This window comes from Chiloscyllium plagiosum, unplaced genomic scaffold (genome assembly GCF_037043375.1).
Source record: "Chiloscyllium plagiosum isolate Xiang-an unplaced genomic scaffold, Cpla_swu_hap1 HiC_scaffold_3, whole genome shotgun sequence".
Taxonomy (NCBI): Eukaryota; Metazoa; Chordata; class Chondrichthyes; order Orectolobiformes; family Hemiscylliidae; genus Chiloscyllium; species Chiloscyllium plagiosum.
Genome location: NW_028270141.1, coordinates 122,538,670 through 122,553,289, shown reverse-complemented (window position 1 = coordinate 122,553,289; position 14,620 = coordinate 122,538,670). Strand labels below are relative to the sequence as shown.

General features: G+C 39.7%; 1 protein-coding gene across 7 annotated transcripts in view; it reads left to right on the top strand.

Annotated features, from left to right (window-relative positions):
• The window catches only part of cdk19 (cyclin dependent kinase 19), a 388,472-nt gene that overhangs the window by 169,275 nt on the left and 204,577 nt on the right, over nt 1–14,620 (top strand). For 4 of the 7 annotated variants that reach the window (XM_087983083.1, XM_087983086.1, XM_087983082.1 and 1 more), the window contains one exon: nt 1,040–14,042. In XM_087983083.1, coding sequence (XP_087839209.1) covers nt 1,040–1,165 — 126 coding nt within the window. In that variant the 3' untranslated portion in view covers nt 1,166–14,042. Of the gene's footprint in view, nt 1–1,039; nt 14,043–14,620 lie in introns of those variants that run through there. The other 3 variants (XR_015754380.1, XR_015754379.1, XR_015754381.1) reach the window with 2 other exon arrangements.

Below are 14,620 nucleotides of genomic sequence, written 5' to 3'. Positions count from 1 at the left end.
TTATGAGAATCTTCACAGGTTGAGGATGAAAATATCACCTACAATTATGAAGTGCACCAACATACAGATTATACAACTGGAAAAGGGCGCTGTCTCTTGCTCTTGCTCTCGCTCTCGTTCTGCTTGTCAACAAGAATAGCCAGTGGAGAAATTTAATACATTGGGCCTGTACGCATTGAAATTTAGAAGAAGGAGAGGTGAGCTTATTGGAACATATAAGACGGGAGGGTTGACAGGGTAGATGTGGAAAGGATGTTTCCCCTTTTGGAGTGTCTTGGGGGGCTGAATATACTGGTTAAGTATGTTCAAGGCTGTGATAGACAGGTTTTTATTCAGTAATTGTATTGAACATTTTAAGAATAAAGACAGGAAAGTGAAGTTGAGGATTATCAGATCAGCCAAGATCTCATTGAATGGCAGAGCAGACTCAATGGCTGAATGGCCTACCTCTGCACTTATATCTTATCATCTGAAGGAATGAAACACCAGAAAGCCAGAGTTTACAAGATGTTGTTCTTTATTCTTGCAATCATCGAAAATCAACTCACTGACCCTAGTCTCAGATTAAAAATGTACACCTCAAGGGACACTCATTATTTTACTTGGAACTAGCAGAGAATATACGCCCACATTTTAATTTTAAAAACCTTGTCAATTTAATTCTTGTTATAAACAATTGGGAAGGTTGAAGGGTGGGTACTGATTCACCATTCCTCACCTGGCCATCAAATAGGATAACTACTCCCCAGCTTGAATCTCGGCCTTCAGCAGAAATGTATAGTTTAAAAATCAAAGCGGGGGAAAAATGTACGTTGTTTAGTTAAAAGCCACTTTTCAACTGAATTTTATTTAATGTGATTATTGATCGATAAATAATTTAAAGTTATTCTAATTGCCACCACTCTTAAAGCTGCAAAAAACATTATTTTCTTGGTTAAGTCTGCAGACAGGGCGAACCTGGGAAACTGATTTTCACTGTAATATTAAACAGTTATGGTGAAGATGGTTGTATTGACATTGTATTTTTGTTTGTTTGCAGCACTCTGGCACACGTCTGGGTTACCAAAGCAATGTACAGGGTTCTTCCCAATCCCAGAACGCTACAGGATATTCATCTTCAACTCAGCAGAGCTCACAGTATTCACACCAGTCCCACAGGTACTGATCAGCACTGCTGACAGAAAGGACTTCAAAGGAAAGCCTTCAGCAATATTATGGTATATGGTTCCAATGAGAGGAACCTAATGAATATGACTGACGCATGTAAAATTTATTGTATTCAGAAATATAAACTGGCATTATTTAGAAAAAAACATTGTTCACATAATAATGTTTTGACTGTCTGGAAGTTTTCAAATACCAATGCCACTGAGAAGGTTCCAGTCAAGGCCATTTCTCTGAAGTTGTGTGTAAATATCTTTTAAATAATTTTAACTCAGCACTTGAGTTTCTGAACTAAAAAGCAGGTGAAATTCATTCACTGTTTTTAGAGCACTTTTTGATGCAGTGACAGGGATTCCTGTTGCCTGTCCTAAAATCTAAATATAGGAATTCTATTTTCTCGACATACAGCTTAAAATATTAATCAGTTAACTCTTCAATCACAAAATAGTATCACGTGGCTCTTTCTAGGTCCTTAAATTTGTACTTATAATTGGTACTCTTTTTGTTTTGCTACATTTATAAATTGCACTGCACAAACAATTTTGAAAGGTTTCTTCAACTGCTCTGTTTAAAAGCTTCAGTTATAACAAATGTTAAATGTAAAAGGTTTTAAAAAATGACTGGCAGCAAATGTGAAAATTCATTCTGTTTTCTTCCACAACGCACAGCACCATATGCACATGAAACCACCTCTTTACTCTGTGTAACCTGCCTGCTGATTGTAACTTAAAATTCCCAACACTGAAAACGAACTTCCATTTGTTTGTGCTCCCAGTGTTGAGCTTCCTGTGTCAGGTCGTACATGCAGAATTTGGGTGGGGGAATGGCGTCAGAAGCTCTGATTGATAGCTGCAATGAATTTCTATCCGTGAGCTACCAGTGAAAAACTGTGGAAGTTGTGACTCGGTTGCACCAACTACATACCTGAGTTGCTAATATGTGCTTTCATTAAGCAAAGCTCTGGACAAGATTTTAACTAACTAAAAACCCAGCTATTTGCAGAGTTAAAATCAGACCCTCCATGACTGGAGCGATAAATTGTAAATATAATTCCATATTTTTACCACTCTTCTTAAAAAAAATGAATCTAGTATTTCTCCCTTATCTTCATAGAAATGTGCCCCATCTCTTTGGGCTTCCAGTTGGCTAGTTTCTCAGGGAATCTCTAGTTTTCACTATTTTTCAGGTTTATTCTCTATAAAACCCTTATGTTTCACAGAGTTTGTTTCAATTCAAGCGGTACAATAGGGACTTCCAATGCTCCAATTGTCTGTCTGTGTCAGAAGTTAATTCTATGTCTAGTTTTGGAAGTGAGGCTATAAATTAATTGAAGTCTTGGGAAGGCACAAAACATGGCTAAAGCCTAAAGCCATCTTCTAAACATGAGATTAGGTTAAATTTCTACTTTTTTTTTGTTGTTGCATATGTAATTCACAATGTGCACAGAGTAAAATGTTTACTTTTTAGAAGTCTCAGGGCTTCTTACTTTGGGGAATATTAATTTTCCTTGCAGTTCTAAATTAGATTCACAGAAATATAGTCACTGCATAGGATGCCCTTTACTATCGGTTTATAGGAAAGCAGGTGCAGAAAAAGATCAGCATCTATATTTATGTTAATTAAATGCTAATAAGATGTCAGTTTGATGAATTGGCAAACTGTCATTTTATCTATTATGTTAGTGCATTATAACATTCAATAATTTCAAAAGTGGAGTCTTCAGACAATAGGTGACTCCTACAGTTCTATTTATGCAGCTATAACATCTTGAACTTAATACATGCACAGATTGCATAAATCAGTGTAATCTTTCTATCTCACTCTCAAGATCCACTTGTGAAGCCACAGGTAATGGGCATACATTAACTTGATTTTTGGCTTAATTTAAATACTGCCTAAAAATAGGTTCACAATCATGTAACTAAATCTTCTGAAAGGAAACTAGAATAAATGAGAGCCTGACTAGTTTGAGAATTGTATTCAAGAATTGATCATCTTGAACTGGTGTCCTGTCAATGTTAGGGAGTAATTGATCTCAGCATTCTTTATTATTATTTTCAACAACTAGAATTTTACAAGACAAAATATCCTTAAGAGCTTACTTTTACCTCTATAGAAGACAAAATTGACTTCAAGACTGCAGATAATATTTTATCTGATCACAAGTCCTGTAATTGCATTCATGCATAATTAAGTATTTCAACCATCTTCAACACTTACTTAGTTTTATTTAGTTATCCAAATAACACATAGCTGAACTCACTTCAGTGAAAATGATGAACAGTTAATTAACACTTTGTATCATCAGCCAGCTATATTATTCTGACCCTTGTTGGTTTCTTAGTATAAAATATGTAAAATGGAAGATATACTTTTAAAATAATACTAACAAGTCCTCAAAGTCCAGAAAGTTGATAATAAAATTAGGTGACTGATTACCCAGTGTTTTATGTAATCTTCAGCTTCTGTGCACCATTATCTGTCTTTGGGATTGTTGATCAGGCCTCAGTCGATGAATCTGACAGTGCTACATCCTGGTATTTCTACTACTTGGAACAAACATGGATCTTGGTTGAGAATTTGTGCTGTGGAAGCAATGTAATCAACAGTTTTTATTAACTATTTTGTGGTTTTTTAAAGTAAAACATTGTGAAAAGATTTGCTGATCTTTTCAAAATGTGGTTAGAAACAAGTTCACAAATTAAGAAGCTCCATAACCAAATAAAAATGCTTAATTTTTATTAACCACATTTTAAATTATTTAAAAGTGTATTTCACACTGGTCAGGGAACAGTTTCAAGAAGTGCAGACCAGGGGAAATATTATCTAGGTGCAGTTGGCCAAGCCAAACATTGATATTGTGGTTAAACATTTGTTAGCGTGCAACAGTTAGAAAGTCATGAATTATTTGTCTGGTGCATCATAATCTGTACTGCAATATTGTGCCTAAATTCTTCAAATTAATTTTGCTAATATCGTCAAATATTTACATTATTCTGCACAATGTCTTTCCTGCTTGTAGAATACTCTTTAAAACCAATCACCGCTGTCTCAACAGTGCCTGTAAGTTGTTAAACTCCTGTGGTTCTGAATGGTTATTACAACTGGAAATGTTAGCTGTGTTTCTCTCCCCAGATACTGAGCTGTTCAGCATTTCCAGTATTTTTCTTTCTTGCTGAATTTTCAGAAGAACAATTTGAAGCAGAAAACCCATTAGTTCCTTCAAATGATCTCAATTTTAGCAAATAGTTTTCAACTTCACCATGTTATTTCCTTTTACTCATTTTAATCTTTGGGATATAGGTGATCCTGATGAGGTCAGCATCTGTTGTCCATCCCCCTTAAACTGAGTTGCTTGCAATTTCAGAGGTCAGTAAAGAGTCAACTGCGTTTCTGTGTCTGGAGGCAGCTAAAGGACAGATCAGGTAGGAAAAGCAGATTTCCTTCTCAGATGGATTTTGTGACAATCAGTGTTGATTTCATGGTAATTTCAAGGCTAGGTGGTATGCCCGCCCCCCCCCCCCCCCCCCGTGAATTAGGCGACAGGTCAGACCAGGCAGTGCACGGAACATGGCTTTACAAGATATCCCATATTCATTATTATTTTTACTTACAGTGTGGAAACAGGCCCTTCGGCCCAACAAGTCCACACCGCCCCGCCGAAGCGCAACCCACCCATACCCCTACATTTACCCCTTACCTAACACTACGGGCAATTTAGCATGGCCAATTCACCTGACCTGCACATCTTTGGACTGTGGGAGGAAACCGGAGCACCCGGAGGAAACCCACGCAGACACGGGGAGAACGTGCAAACTCCACACAGTCAGTCGCCTGAGGCGGAAATTGAACCCAGGTCTATTCAAACTCACCAAAGAGCAACCATCAAATTATATCCCATGTGTGGCTGTAAATATTAGCATTTCTAATGCAACAAGTCACTTTATCACAGGTTGTCCAATCAATTTTATTTTTAGTTTAGCAGCATTCATTTTTTAAAAAGGCTGCAGATAATTTTGTGCTGGCTATCCATTTTAATATCAAGTTATTTAAAAATATTCAGCTTTCTTAAAATGTACAGTATCCTTCAGGAACATATGCAGGCATGTTCATTAAATTTGTTACTTGGTGGTGCTTAAAGAGTTAACTGATTGCAAACATAGTGGTCCAAATATTGCACTAATAGTCCTAACATTTCAAACTCAATTCTCCAAACCTGCAAAAGCTCCCTTATTGATTGTCTTACAATCACGCAATGTGTGTCATTGAGCATTTCTGCAGTTAGTATAAAACTACAGTGTAGTTTGAACGTAAGTTCTTTTTAGATATAATGCCCCTTGGAATATTAGACTTTAACTACAATAAACCATTTCAGTGAATCAGAAGAACTGGTAAAACTACAAGCAGGGAAAACAGTCTGACCCTGAATTTTCTCAAGTCCCTTTGTAGCTTGTGCAGTGATTTCAGGAGATCCACAGAACAACTTGAGAACCAACATCAATGGCTGTTTATATTATTTGACCAGATGTTCTGGTGGTTGACCATTCAGAGATATTCTGTGAAAAAGGTCTGGCTTCCTGTATAAACCTGTCTTTACCAAGCCATTGTGGTAACATGATGTTATCATTTTTTTAAAAAATACTGTCTCAAGCAGTGAAAGAAATTCTATGAATTTTCATCCCTTAGTTGAATATAAATTCCATGTTTCTTTTTTTACTGTTTCATAAGAGAATAACTATTTTTTAAAAATCTAGTTCTAACATTTAAAAAGATGAGGTGAAGGAATAGGCTACATCCATGGTACACAATTTTTAAAAAAAGATTTGGACCATCGCAATGAATAATGATGAGCCTTATCACTACTTGTTTTTGTTTGGAGAAAAAAGCAATACATTTATCAGCATTTAAGATTGATTCCATCCCTTGGATGTTAGTGGTTGGCTTCACCCCATATTGCAAGAAAGCTAAATTAACATTAGAATGAAATATATTGCTTTTTCCATTAGGAAGTGATTACAGTTCATTGTGTTCGGATATATCTGGCTCTGAGCTCCACGACTGGAATCAGCATTGAGGCTGGATAGGAACAGGGTTGAATGTTGGTGCAATTAGGGGACATTCTTCGGTGGGTTGTGACCCTGAAAGCAGTTTAGAGTCCAGAAAATAGATATACTCAAAGGCTGCCCTATCACACAGAGGGAGTGTAGAAGTAATGTCAGATCAAAGTGGAGCTAAGTAAGTTTCACAGAACATAGACCATAGAACAGTACAGCACAGAACAGGCCCTTCAGCCCACTATGTTGTGCCGACCATTGATCCTCATGTATGCACCCTCAAATTTCTATGACCATATGCATGTCCAGCAGTCTCTTAAATGTCCCCAATGACCTTGCTTCCACAACTGCTGCTGGCAATGCATTCCATGCTCTCACAACTCTCTGTGTAAAGAACCCGTCTCTGACATCCCTTCTATACTTTCCTCCAACCAGCTTAAACTATGACCCCTCGTGTTAGCTATTTCTGCCCTGGTAAATATTCTCTGGCTATCAACTCTATCTATGCCTCTCATTATCTTGTATATCTCAATTAGGTCCCCTCTCCTCCTCCTTTTCTCCAATGAAAAAAGTCCGAGCTCAGTCAACCTCTTTTCATAAGATAAGCCCTCCAGTCCAGGCAGCATCCTGGTAAACCTCCTCTGAACGCTCTCCAAAGCATCCACACCTTTCCTATAATAGGGCAACCAGAGCTGGACGCAGTATTCCAAGTGCGGTCTAACCAAAGTTTTATGGAGCTGCAACAAGATCTCACGACTCTTAAACTCAATCCCCCTGTTAATGAAAGCCAAAACACCGTATGCTTTCTTAACAACCCTGTCCACTTGGGTGGCCATTTTAAGGGATCTGTGTACCTGCACACCAAGATCCCTCTGTTCCTCCACACTGCCAAAAATCCTATCCTTAATCCTGTACTCAGCTTTCAAATTCGACCTTCCAAAATGCATCACCTTGCATTTATCCAGGTTGAACTCCATCTGCCACCTCTCAGCCCATCTCTGCATCCTGTCAATGTCCTGCTGCAGCCTACAACAGCCCTCTATACTGTCAGCGACACCTCCAACCTTTGTGTCATCTGCAAACTTGCTGACCCATCCTTCAATCCCTTCATCCAAGTCATTAATAAAAATTACAAACAGTAGAGGCCCAAGGACAGAGCCCTGTGGAACACCACTCACCACTGACTTCCAGGCAGAATATTTTCCTTCTACTACCACTCGCTGTCTTCTGTTGGCCAGCCAATTCTGTATCCAGACAGCTAAGTCCCCTGTATCCCATTCCTCCTGACCTTCTGAATGAGCCTACCATGGGGAACCTTATCAAATACCTTGCTGAAGTCCATGTACACCACATCCACAGCTCGACCCTCATAAACTTTTCTAGTCACATCCTCAAAGAACTCGATAAGGTTTGTGAGGCATGACCTGCCCCTCTCAAAGCCGTGTTGACTGCATTTAATCAAGCCATGGTCTTCCAGATGGTCATAAATCCTATCCTTCAGAATCCTTTCTAACACCTTGCAGACGACAAACGTGAGACTTACTGGTCTGTAATTGCCGGGGATTTCCCTATTTCCTTTCTTGAAGAGAGGAATTACATTTGCCTCTCTCCAGTCCTCAGGTACGACACCTGTGGAGAGCAAGGATGCAAAGATCTTCGCAAGTGGCGAAGCAATTGCATTTCTTGTTTCCCAAAGCAGCCGAGGACAAATCTGGTCCGGGCCTGGCGACTTGTCAATCTTAATGTTTGACAAAATTTTCAGCACATCAGCTTCCTCTATCTCTATCCGTTCCAGCATGCACACCTGCTTTTCAAAGGTTTCATTCACTACAAAGTTTGTTTCTTTCGTAAAGACAGAAGCAAAAAACTCATTTAGGGCTACCCCAACCTCCTCAGACTCCACACACAAGTTCCCTATGCTATCCCTGATCGGCCCTACTCTTCTGAGAGAATTATAATTATATTGGGTGTGCTGGAGGAAAGCCTGATTTAACTTTGTCCTTGCTGTCTACAGGGGTTGTGGTGACCAGAATGCTGACATCTTGCATTGTGCAACAAATACGAAGCGAGCTGATGTCGCATGAGCAGTTCACGTGTCCTATGTTAAAAAACAAAAAGGCAGGAAGGAATCAGCTGGTTAGATAAAGGGTGTTATAGAGAAATCACAAACCAGGGAATATAATCTTAAAATTAGAGCTGATGAATCGAGAGTGAAGTCAGAAAGTAGTTTATTCACAAAGAAACCTCGAATTCTCTTCCCTCAAAAGGACATAAATTATGAACCATTTAGCATTTCAAGACCGATCAATGGATTCTTGTTAGCTAAGGGTCTCAAAAGATAAGGAGCTATGGCAGATAAATAGAATTTAGATGCAGATTAGCCATGATCTAATAATGGTAAAGGTTTAAGGGATTGAATGCCATCAAATTGATCTCTAACCGTTTCCTTCAACTCAACACCAGAGAATGGAATTGAAGGTATTACCTTTCATATTGAATTGCAGGTTATTTGAGTTTCCTTAAGTTAACCAGATCAAAACTAAATTAAATTAGACAAATTGACTGGATGAAGATGTAACACTATTATTGAGTACGTGAGTCATCAAACACCAGGTCATTCCAGATGGACATGAGCAAATATAATTTGGGGATGCCAAAGTTAAAAATCACACAACACCAAATTATAGTCAACAGGTTTATTTGGAAGCACTAGTCTCTCATCTTTTAGAGACTTCACAAACAATCCAGGTCTTTTTCAATATATAATTTCAGTTACATCACACTGTAAACCTTTGCTATAAATTCTGTGTCTTACGATCTTATACTCCACAACCACCTGATGAAGGAGCAGCGCTCTGAAAGCTAGAGCTTCCAGATAAACCTGTTGGACTACAACCTGGTGTTGTGTGATTTTTAACCATGAGCAAATATATTGTTACCTTTTTGACAGCACAGGACCACCTTAAGATTAGCTGAAAGCAATACATAAAATCATTGAACATCATTAACTGACAAAAAAGTCATTAGTACAGGCTTCCACATAGTTTATTAATATCACAGCTTAATGTTAGCTGCATTCTATTTCGTTGCTAATTTTAAGAATGCATCTTAGAATACTGTAATTAAAGCTTAAAACAGAGAAAGGGACCCTTCTTACCTGTGATGTAAGAACTTTCTAATTTAATTCCATGCAATCCAGCACTTTTCTTATAATGCTGCAAATTAGTTCTCTTCAAGTACAAATCCAGTTGTCTTTTGAATCTGACTCCACCCCATTATCAGATACTGTGATCTGATATTAACAACCCTCTCTGTGAAAAGGAACATATATCTCTCATAGTTCTTTCAGCATTTCACATCCTTTGACTCTGGTTACCAACTACTTCCCAGAAGAAGCAGTGGCTCTCTACTTGCTGTATTGAAAAACACTCACAATCTTCAATATCTCTGCTAGGGTTTCCTTTAACTTCTCCTGCTTGAAGCAGAGAAATCACAATTTCATCAATCACTTCATTTAATTGGTGTACTTCAGCCCTGGTAACATCCAAGTAAAAAACCTCTTCCTAAATTGTGGTGCCCTGCACTGTTGGGTGTTACACAAACCTTCCTGTATGCTTAACATGGTTCTTTGAGTCATCCCAGGGTGCTAAATAATGCACTTCCTAAGGTCACTTTCCTGCAAAATCCATAGGAGTTGTGTTTGAAGTCTTATTCATTGTAAATGTCAAGGATGGTGATGGGAGCTCTAACTTGAATTTGAGAAGCCATTATGTACAATGCACTTAGTGCAGGGCCAGAGCTAATTAGCATTCAGTGATAACGATCTGAAGGGTGATTTGACGGTGATTGGATAAATGAGGTTTAACTGTAATTCCTTTCCTTTGTGTACACTCCCACGAAGAAAGCTACCATCAGACTGATCATCTAGCATTGATATCTGTGATATTTCCCCTCACCCTATTCTGTAAGGAGATAATACTCTCTTAACAAAATTATAAAAGAACCTGTTAACAATAAAGGAAACCTCTCCACACCAGGTTTTAAGTTGTCTCTAATTGAGATTTCTCATGGTCAAGATGAAAATCAAGAATTTGAAAGCTGTTAGATTGCATTGGATTTCACCCTTCATTGAATTCCCATCTCTTTCTTTCTATTCGCTTGTTGGATAGGGGTGTGTCTGCCTGGGCCAGCATTTACTGCCCATCCCTAGTTGCCCTTGAGAAGGTGGGGGTGAGCTGCCTTCTTGAATTGCTGCAATCCACAAGCTGTAGGTTGCCCCACAATACGCTTAGGGAGGCAATTCCAGGATTTTGATCAGGAACTACAATATATCTCCAATTCAGGACAGTCAGTGGCTTGGAGGGGAACTTGCAGGTGGTGGTGTTCCCATGTATCTGCTGCCCTTATCCTTCTCGATGGAATTGGTTGTGGTTTTGGAAGGTGCTATCTAAGGATCTTTGGTGAATTTCTGCTATGCATCTTGGAGATAGTCCACACTGGAGGGAGTAGCTGCTTATTGGTGTGTGATGCCAATCAAGCAGGCTGCTATTTCCTGGATGGTCACAAGTTTTTTGAGTGCTGTTAGAGCTATTGTTAACTAGATAGGCAGCAGAATATAGAACGATAAGACTCATTGCGAATATGAGAAGTCTTTAAATAAAGGAATCCTACTCAGAGCAAACTGTCCATGTCCCAGATACCCTTAGCAGAACTATATTTGCCTTGATAAAGCTGAATTTTTTCAGCCAAGCAGGCTTCTCCCTTGACGTTTTCCTTTGTTTTCAGGATGTGGACAATGCTACCACACCCACATTTATTGCCTGTCTGAATGTAGTGGGACCTTCTCCATGACTCTTTATGGACTTCATGGGGATAGTACTCCCACCACCAACCAAGGCAACATTTTTACAGCCTCATTAATGTAGTAAATATATGAAAACACTTGGGAGGATGCCGAGGGACTGGAATTGGCTACCTTAGTTTTATCCTTATTTTGGGAATTTTGAAATCCAGCACGTTGTTGGGTAGGTGCAAGTGTCTAGCTGTTACAGAGTAGATTGGTTAGAAGAATAATTAACTCTGGTAGCATGTTTTCAGTATTACAGCCAGAATGTGATTAGGAGTCCTAACTTTAACTGTGTTCAGTGAATTCAATTTATAAACTTTTAAACAACTTGTAAATAGACTAGATTTGTCTCTGTCACTCTTGCTGCACTCCACCAGAATTGACAATGGGAATATTCATGGAATTATGTCTTTTTGCTTATTATCTTGTTTTTTTTTACCATTTTCAACTGGATCTGCAGTGCAGTGGGCTGTTTACTCTATATAAAGCCTCCTGTTTTTGGTCTTTAATATATAGGTAGCCCAGTGAAATTGATTCCTTAGGTAAGTACCATAATGAGAATTGATAGGATGTATTGCTGAGATGATGACTTTTATCGTTCTGAATGTGATGTTGATCTTTTGATGAGATATTTCATCAGGAGTTTAAAGATTATCAGGGATATGCAGGAATGTAGAGTTGAAGTTAAAATAGAGGAGCCATGATCTTATTGAGTGGTGGAGCAGGCTTGAAGGGTCAAGGGGCCTCCTGTTGCTCCTTGTCCGTGCGTTAGTATATGTTTGATCAAAAAAGCAACTAGTTACTTTACTGTATAGTAAAACTGCAGTTTTATTTACCTTTAAAGGCGTACAATTGTACCTTCTGTTTATCTTCTCTGTATCAGAGAAAAACAATTAATATGTGAGTAAAGGATGCATGTTACCAATTATTCATGTATGTTTGTCAAATTGTGTTGATAATAATGTTTTATAATTTGGAGAATTTGTAGCAGTGTCACCAGCCAACATAATTTGACATTATCTTCCAGTTCAATTGCTGCCATTCTGAGCAGTAGCATTAATATTAATAAATGCACAGTGGTAACACTGACATTCACTCTAATATTGTTCCATGCAGTCAGTTCTGGGATGCTATGTTGGATGTAGCTGTTAGATTGGAGCTGTGAATGCTAGGAGAGTCAGTGAAAATGTTCAAGACTGAGAGCAACAGATGTTTGCTTGGTTAGGATAACAGTGGATGTGGAGAAAGGATAGGTAAATGGTATTGAGATGCAGCTCAACCTTGACTTAACAAAATGGCTGAACTAGCTTGTAGTAGTTAAATGATGTACTCCTGTTCTGTTGACAGCATGGTCATCACTGCCATCGATAGGTCTTGTACCTACCTGCACAGCACAATACTGCCTGCAAAGCCTCATTTGTTATGTTATATATTCAAGAAGAACACCATGGACACAGTAATAAACATTCATGCTAACTGAGGTATTAGATAATTGCTTGCAGGCATGAAGTCACTGGATTGATCCACTACCCAAATGAGGTATGAAGGTCTTTTAACGTAGTGGTCTACAGTGTAGAGAAAGGCCTTTCAGCTCATCACGTACCATTGTACAGCCTTGCAAGTCTACATTTAAACACTTCTGAAATGTTATGAGGGTTTCTGCTCCTTCCACCCTTACAGGCAGTGAGTTCCAGATTCCCACCACCCTCTTCATATCTCCCCTAAACCTTCTGCTCCTTCCCTTAACTGTGTGCCCTTGGCCATTGATCCCTCTATCAAGGGGAAACATTTCTTCCTGACCATCTGGACTCTAAATAATGTTATACATCTCAATCTCCCTGCCCTAGGGAAAACAACGTCAGTCTGTCCAATCTCTCTTCTTAACTGAAACTTTCCAGCCCAGAAATCATTCCTGGGAAATCTCCTCTGCACACTCTCCAGTGCTATCTCCTCCCTTCAGTAATGTGGGTTCCAGAACTGCATACATTATGAAGGCTTTGGCTTAACAAAACATTTTGTACAGTTCCAGCATAACCTCACTGCTCTTAAATTCTGTGCCTTGGCTAATGAAGGCAAGTATATTATATGCCTTCTTAACACCTTAACGGACTGGTGTACATATATACCAAGGTCCCATTGATCCTCTGTGCTTTCCAGTGTCCGATTGTTCGTCGTGTATTCCCTTGTCATCTTTATCCTGCTGGTGTGTCACCTGACATTTATACGGACTGAGTTCAATTTGCCACTAATCAGCCCATTTGACCTGCTCCTCTGTATCCTCCTGTAATTGAAGATTATCCTCCTCACTGTTTCCCACCCTGCCAATGTGAACCTATTGATCATTTATATATCACTACAGCATGTCATTGTTTTCAGTAAATCTATCAAACTCCTCTTCCTTCATCCCTGTAGCCCGAAACTTTATTTTGCTTAACTTTGTTATCTCTAAACACATCAAAAACAGAAATCCATCAAATCCCTACCATGTGGAAACAGGCAATTCATCCCAACAGGTCCACAATGACCCTCCACTCAGACCCATCCCATGGATATGGGACAATTAAGCACATCCAATCCACCTAACCTGCACATCGTTAGACTGTGGGAGAAATCTCATTCTGACACTGGGAGAACATTGCAAACTCCACACAGATCATCGCCTGATGGTGGAATTGATCCCAGGTCCCTGGCACTAAGAGGCAGCAATGCTAACCACTGAACCACCATGCTGCCCAATTTACTGCGGAAACTCAGCAGCTCTAACAGCAGCTGTGCAGACAAAATAGAGTTAGCGTTTTGAGTTCAGTGACCCTTCTTCAGAACTGACAGCAATGGGAAAAATGTAGTATTTATCGTGATGATGGGGATGAGGGTAGGGGTGAAGAGTGAGCCAATAGTGGAGACAGAGCTCAGAGAGAGAGACAAAGTAGGTGAACATAGTGAATGTTGTTAGTAAGATCGGGAAGAAGAGAAGCCAGGTAGATGGTAATGGGGACGGTGAGTGGGTGATAATGGGGACGGTGAGTGGGTGATAATGGGGACGGTGAGTGGGTGTTAATGGGGACGGCGAGTGGGTGTTAATGGGGACGGCGAGTGGGTGATAATGGGGAACGCGAGTGGGTGATAATGGGGAACGCGAGTGGGTGATAATGGGGAACGCGAGTGGGTGTTAATGGGGACGGTGAGTGGGTGATAATGGGGAACGTGAGTGGGTGATAATGGGGAACGTGAGTGGGTGATAATGGGGAACGTGAGTGGGTGATAATGGGGAACGTGAGTGGGTGATAATGGGGAACGTGAGTGGGTGATAATGGGGACGGCGAGTGGGTGTTAATGGGGACGGTGAGTGGGTGTTAATGGGGACGGTGAGTGGGTGTTAATGGGGACGGTGAGTGGGTGTTAATGGGGACAGTGAGTGGGTGATAATGGGCACGGTGAGTGGGTGATAATGGGGACGGTGAGTGGGTGATAATGGGGACGGTGAGTGGGTGATAATGGGGACGGTGAGTGGGTGATAATGGGGAACGCGAGTGGGTGTTAATGGGGACGGTGAGTG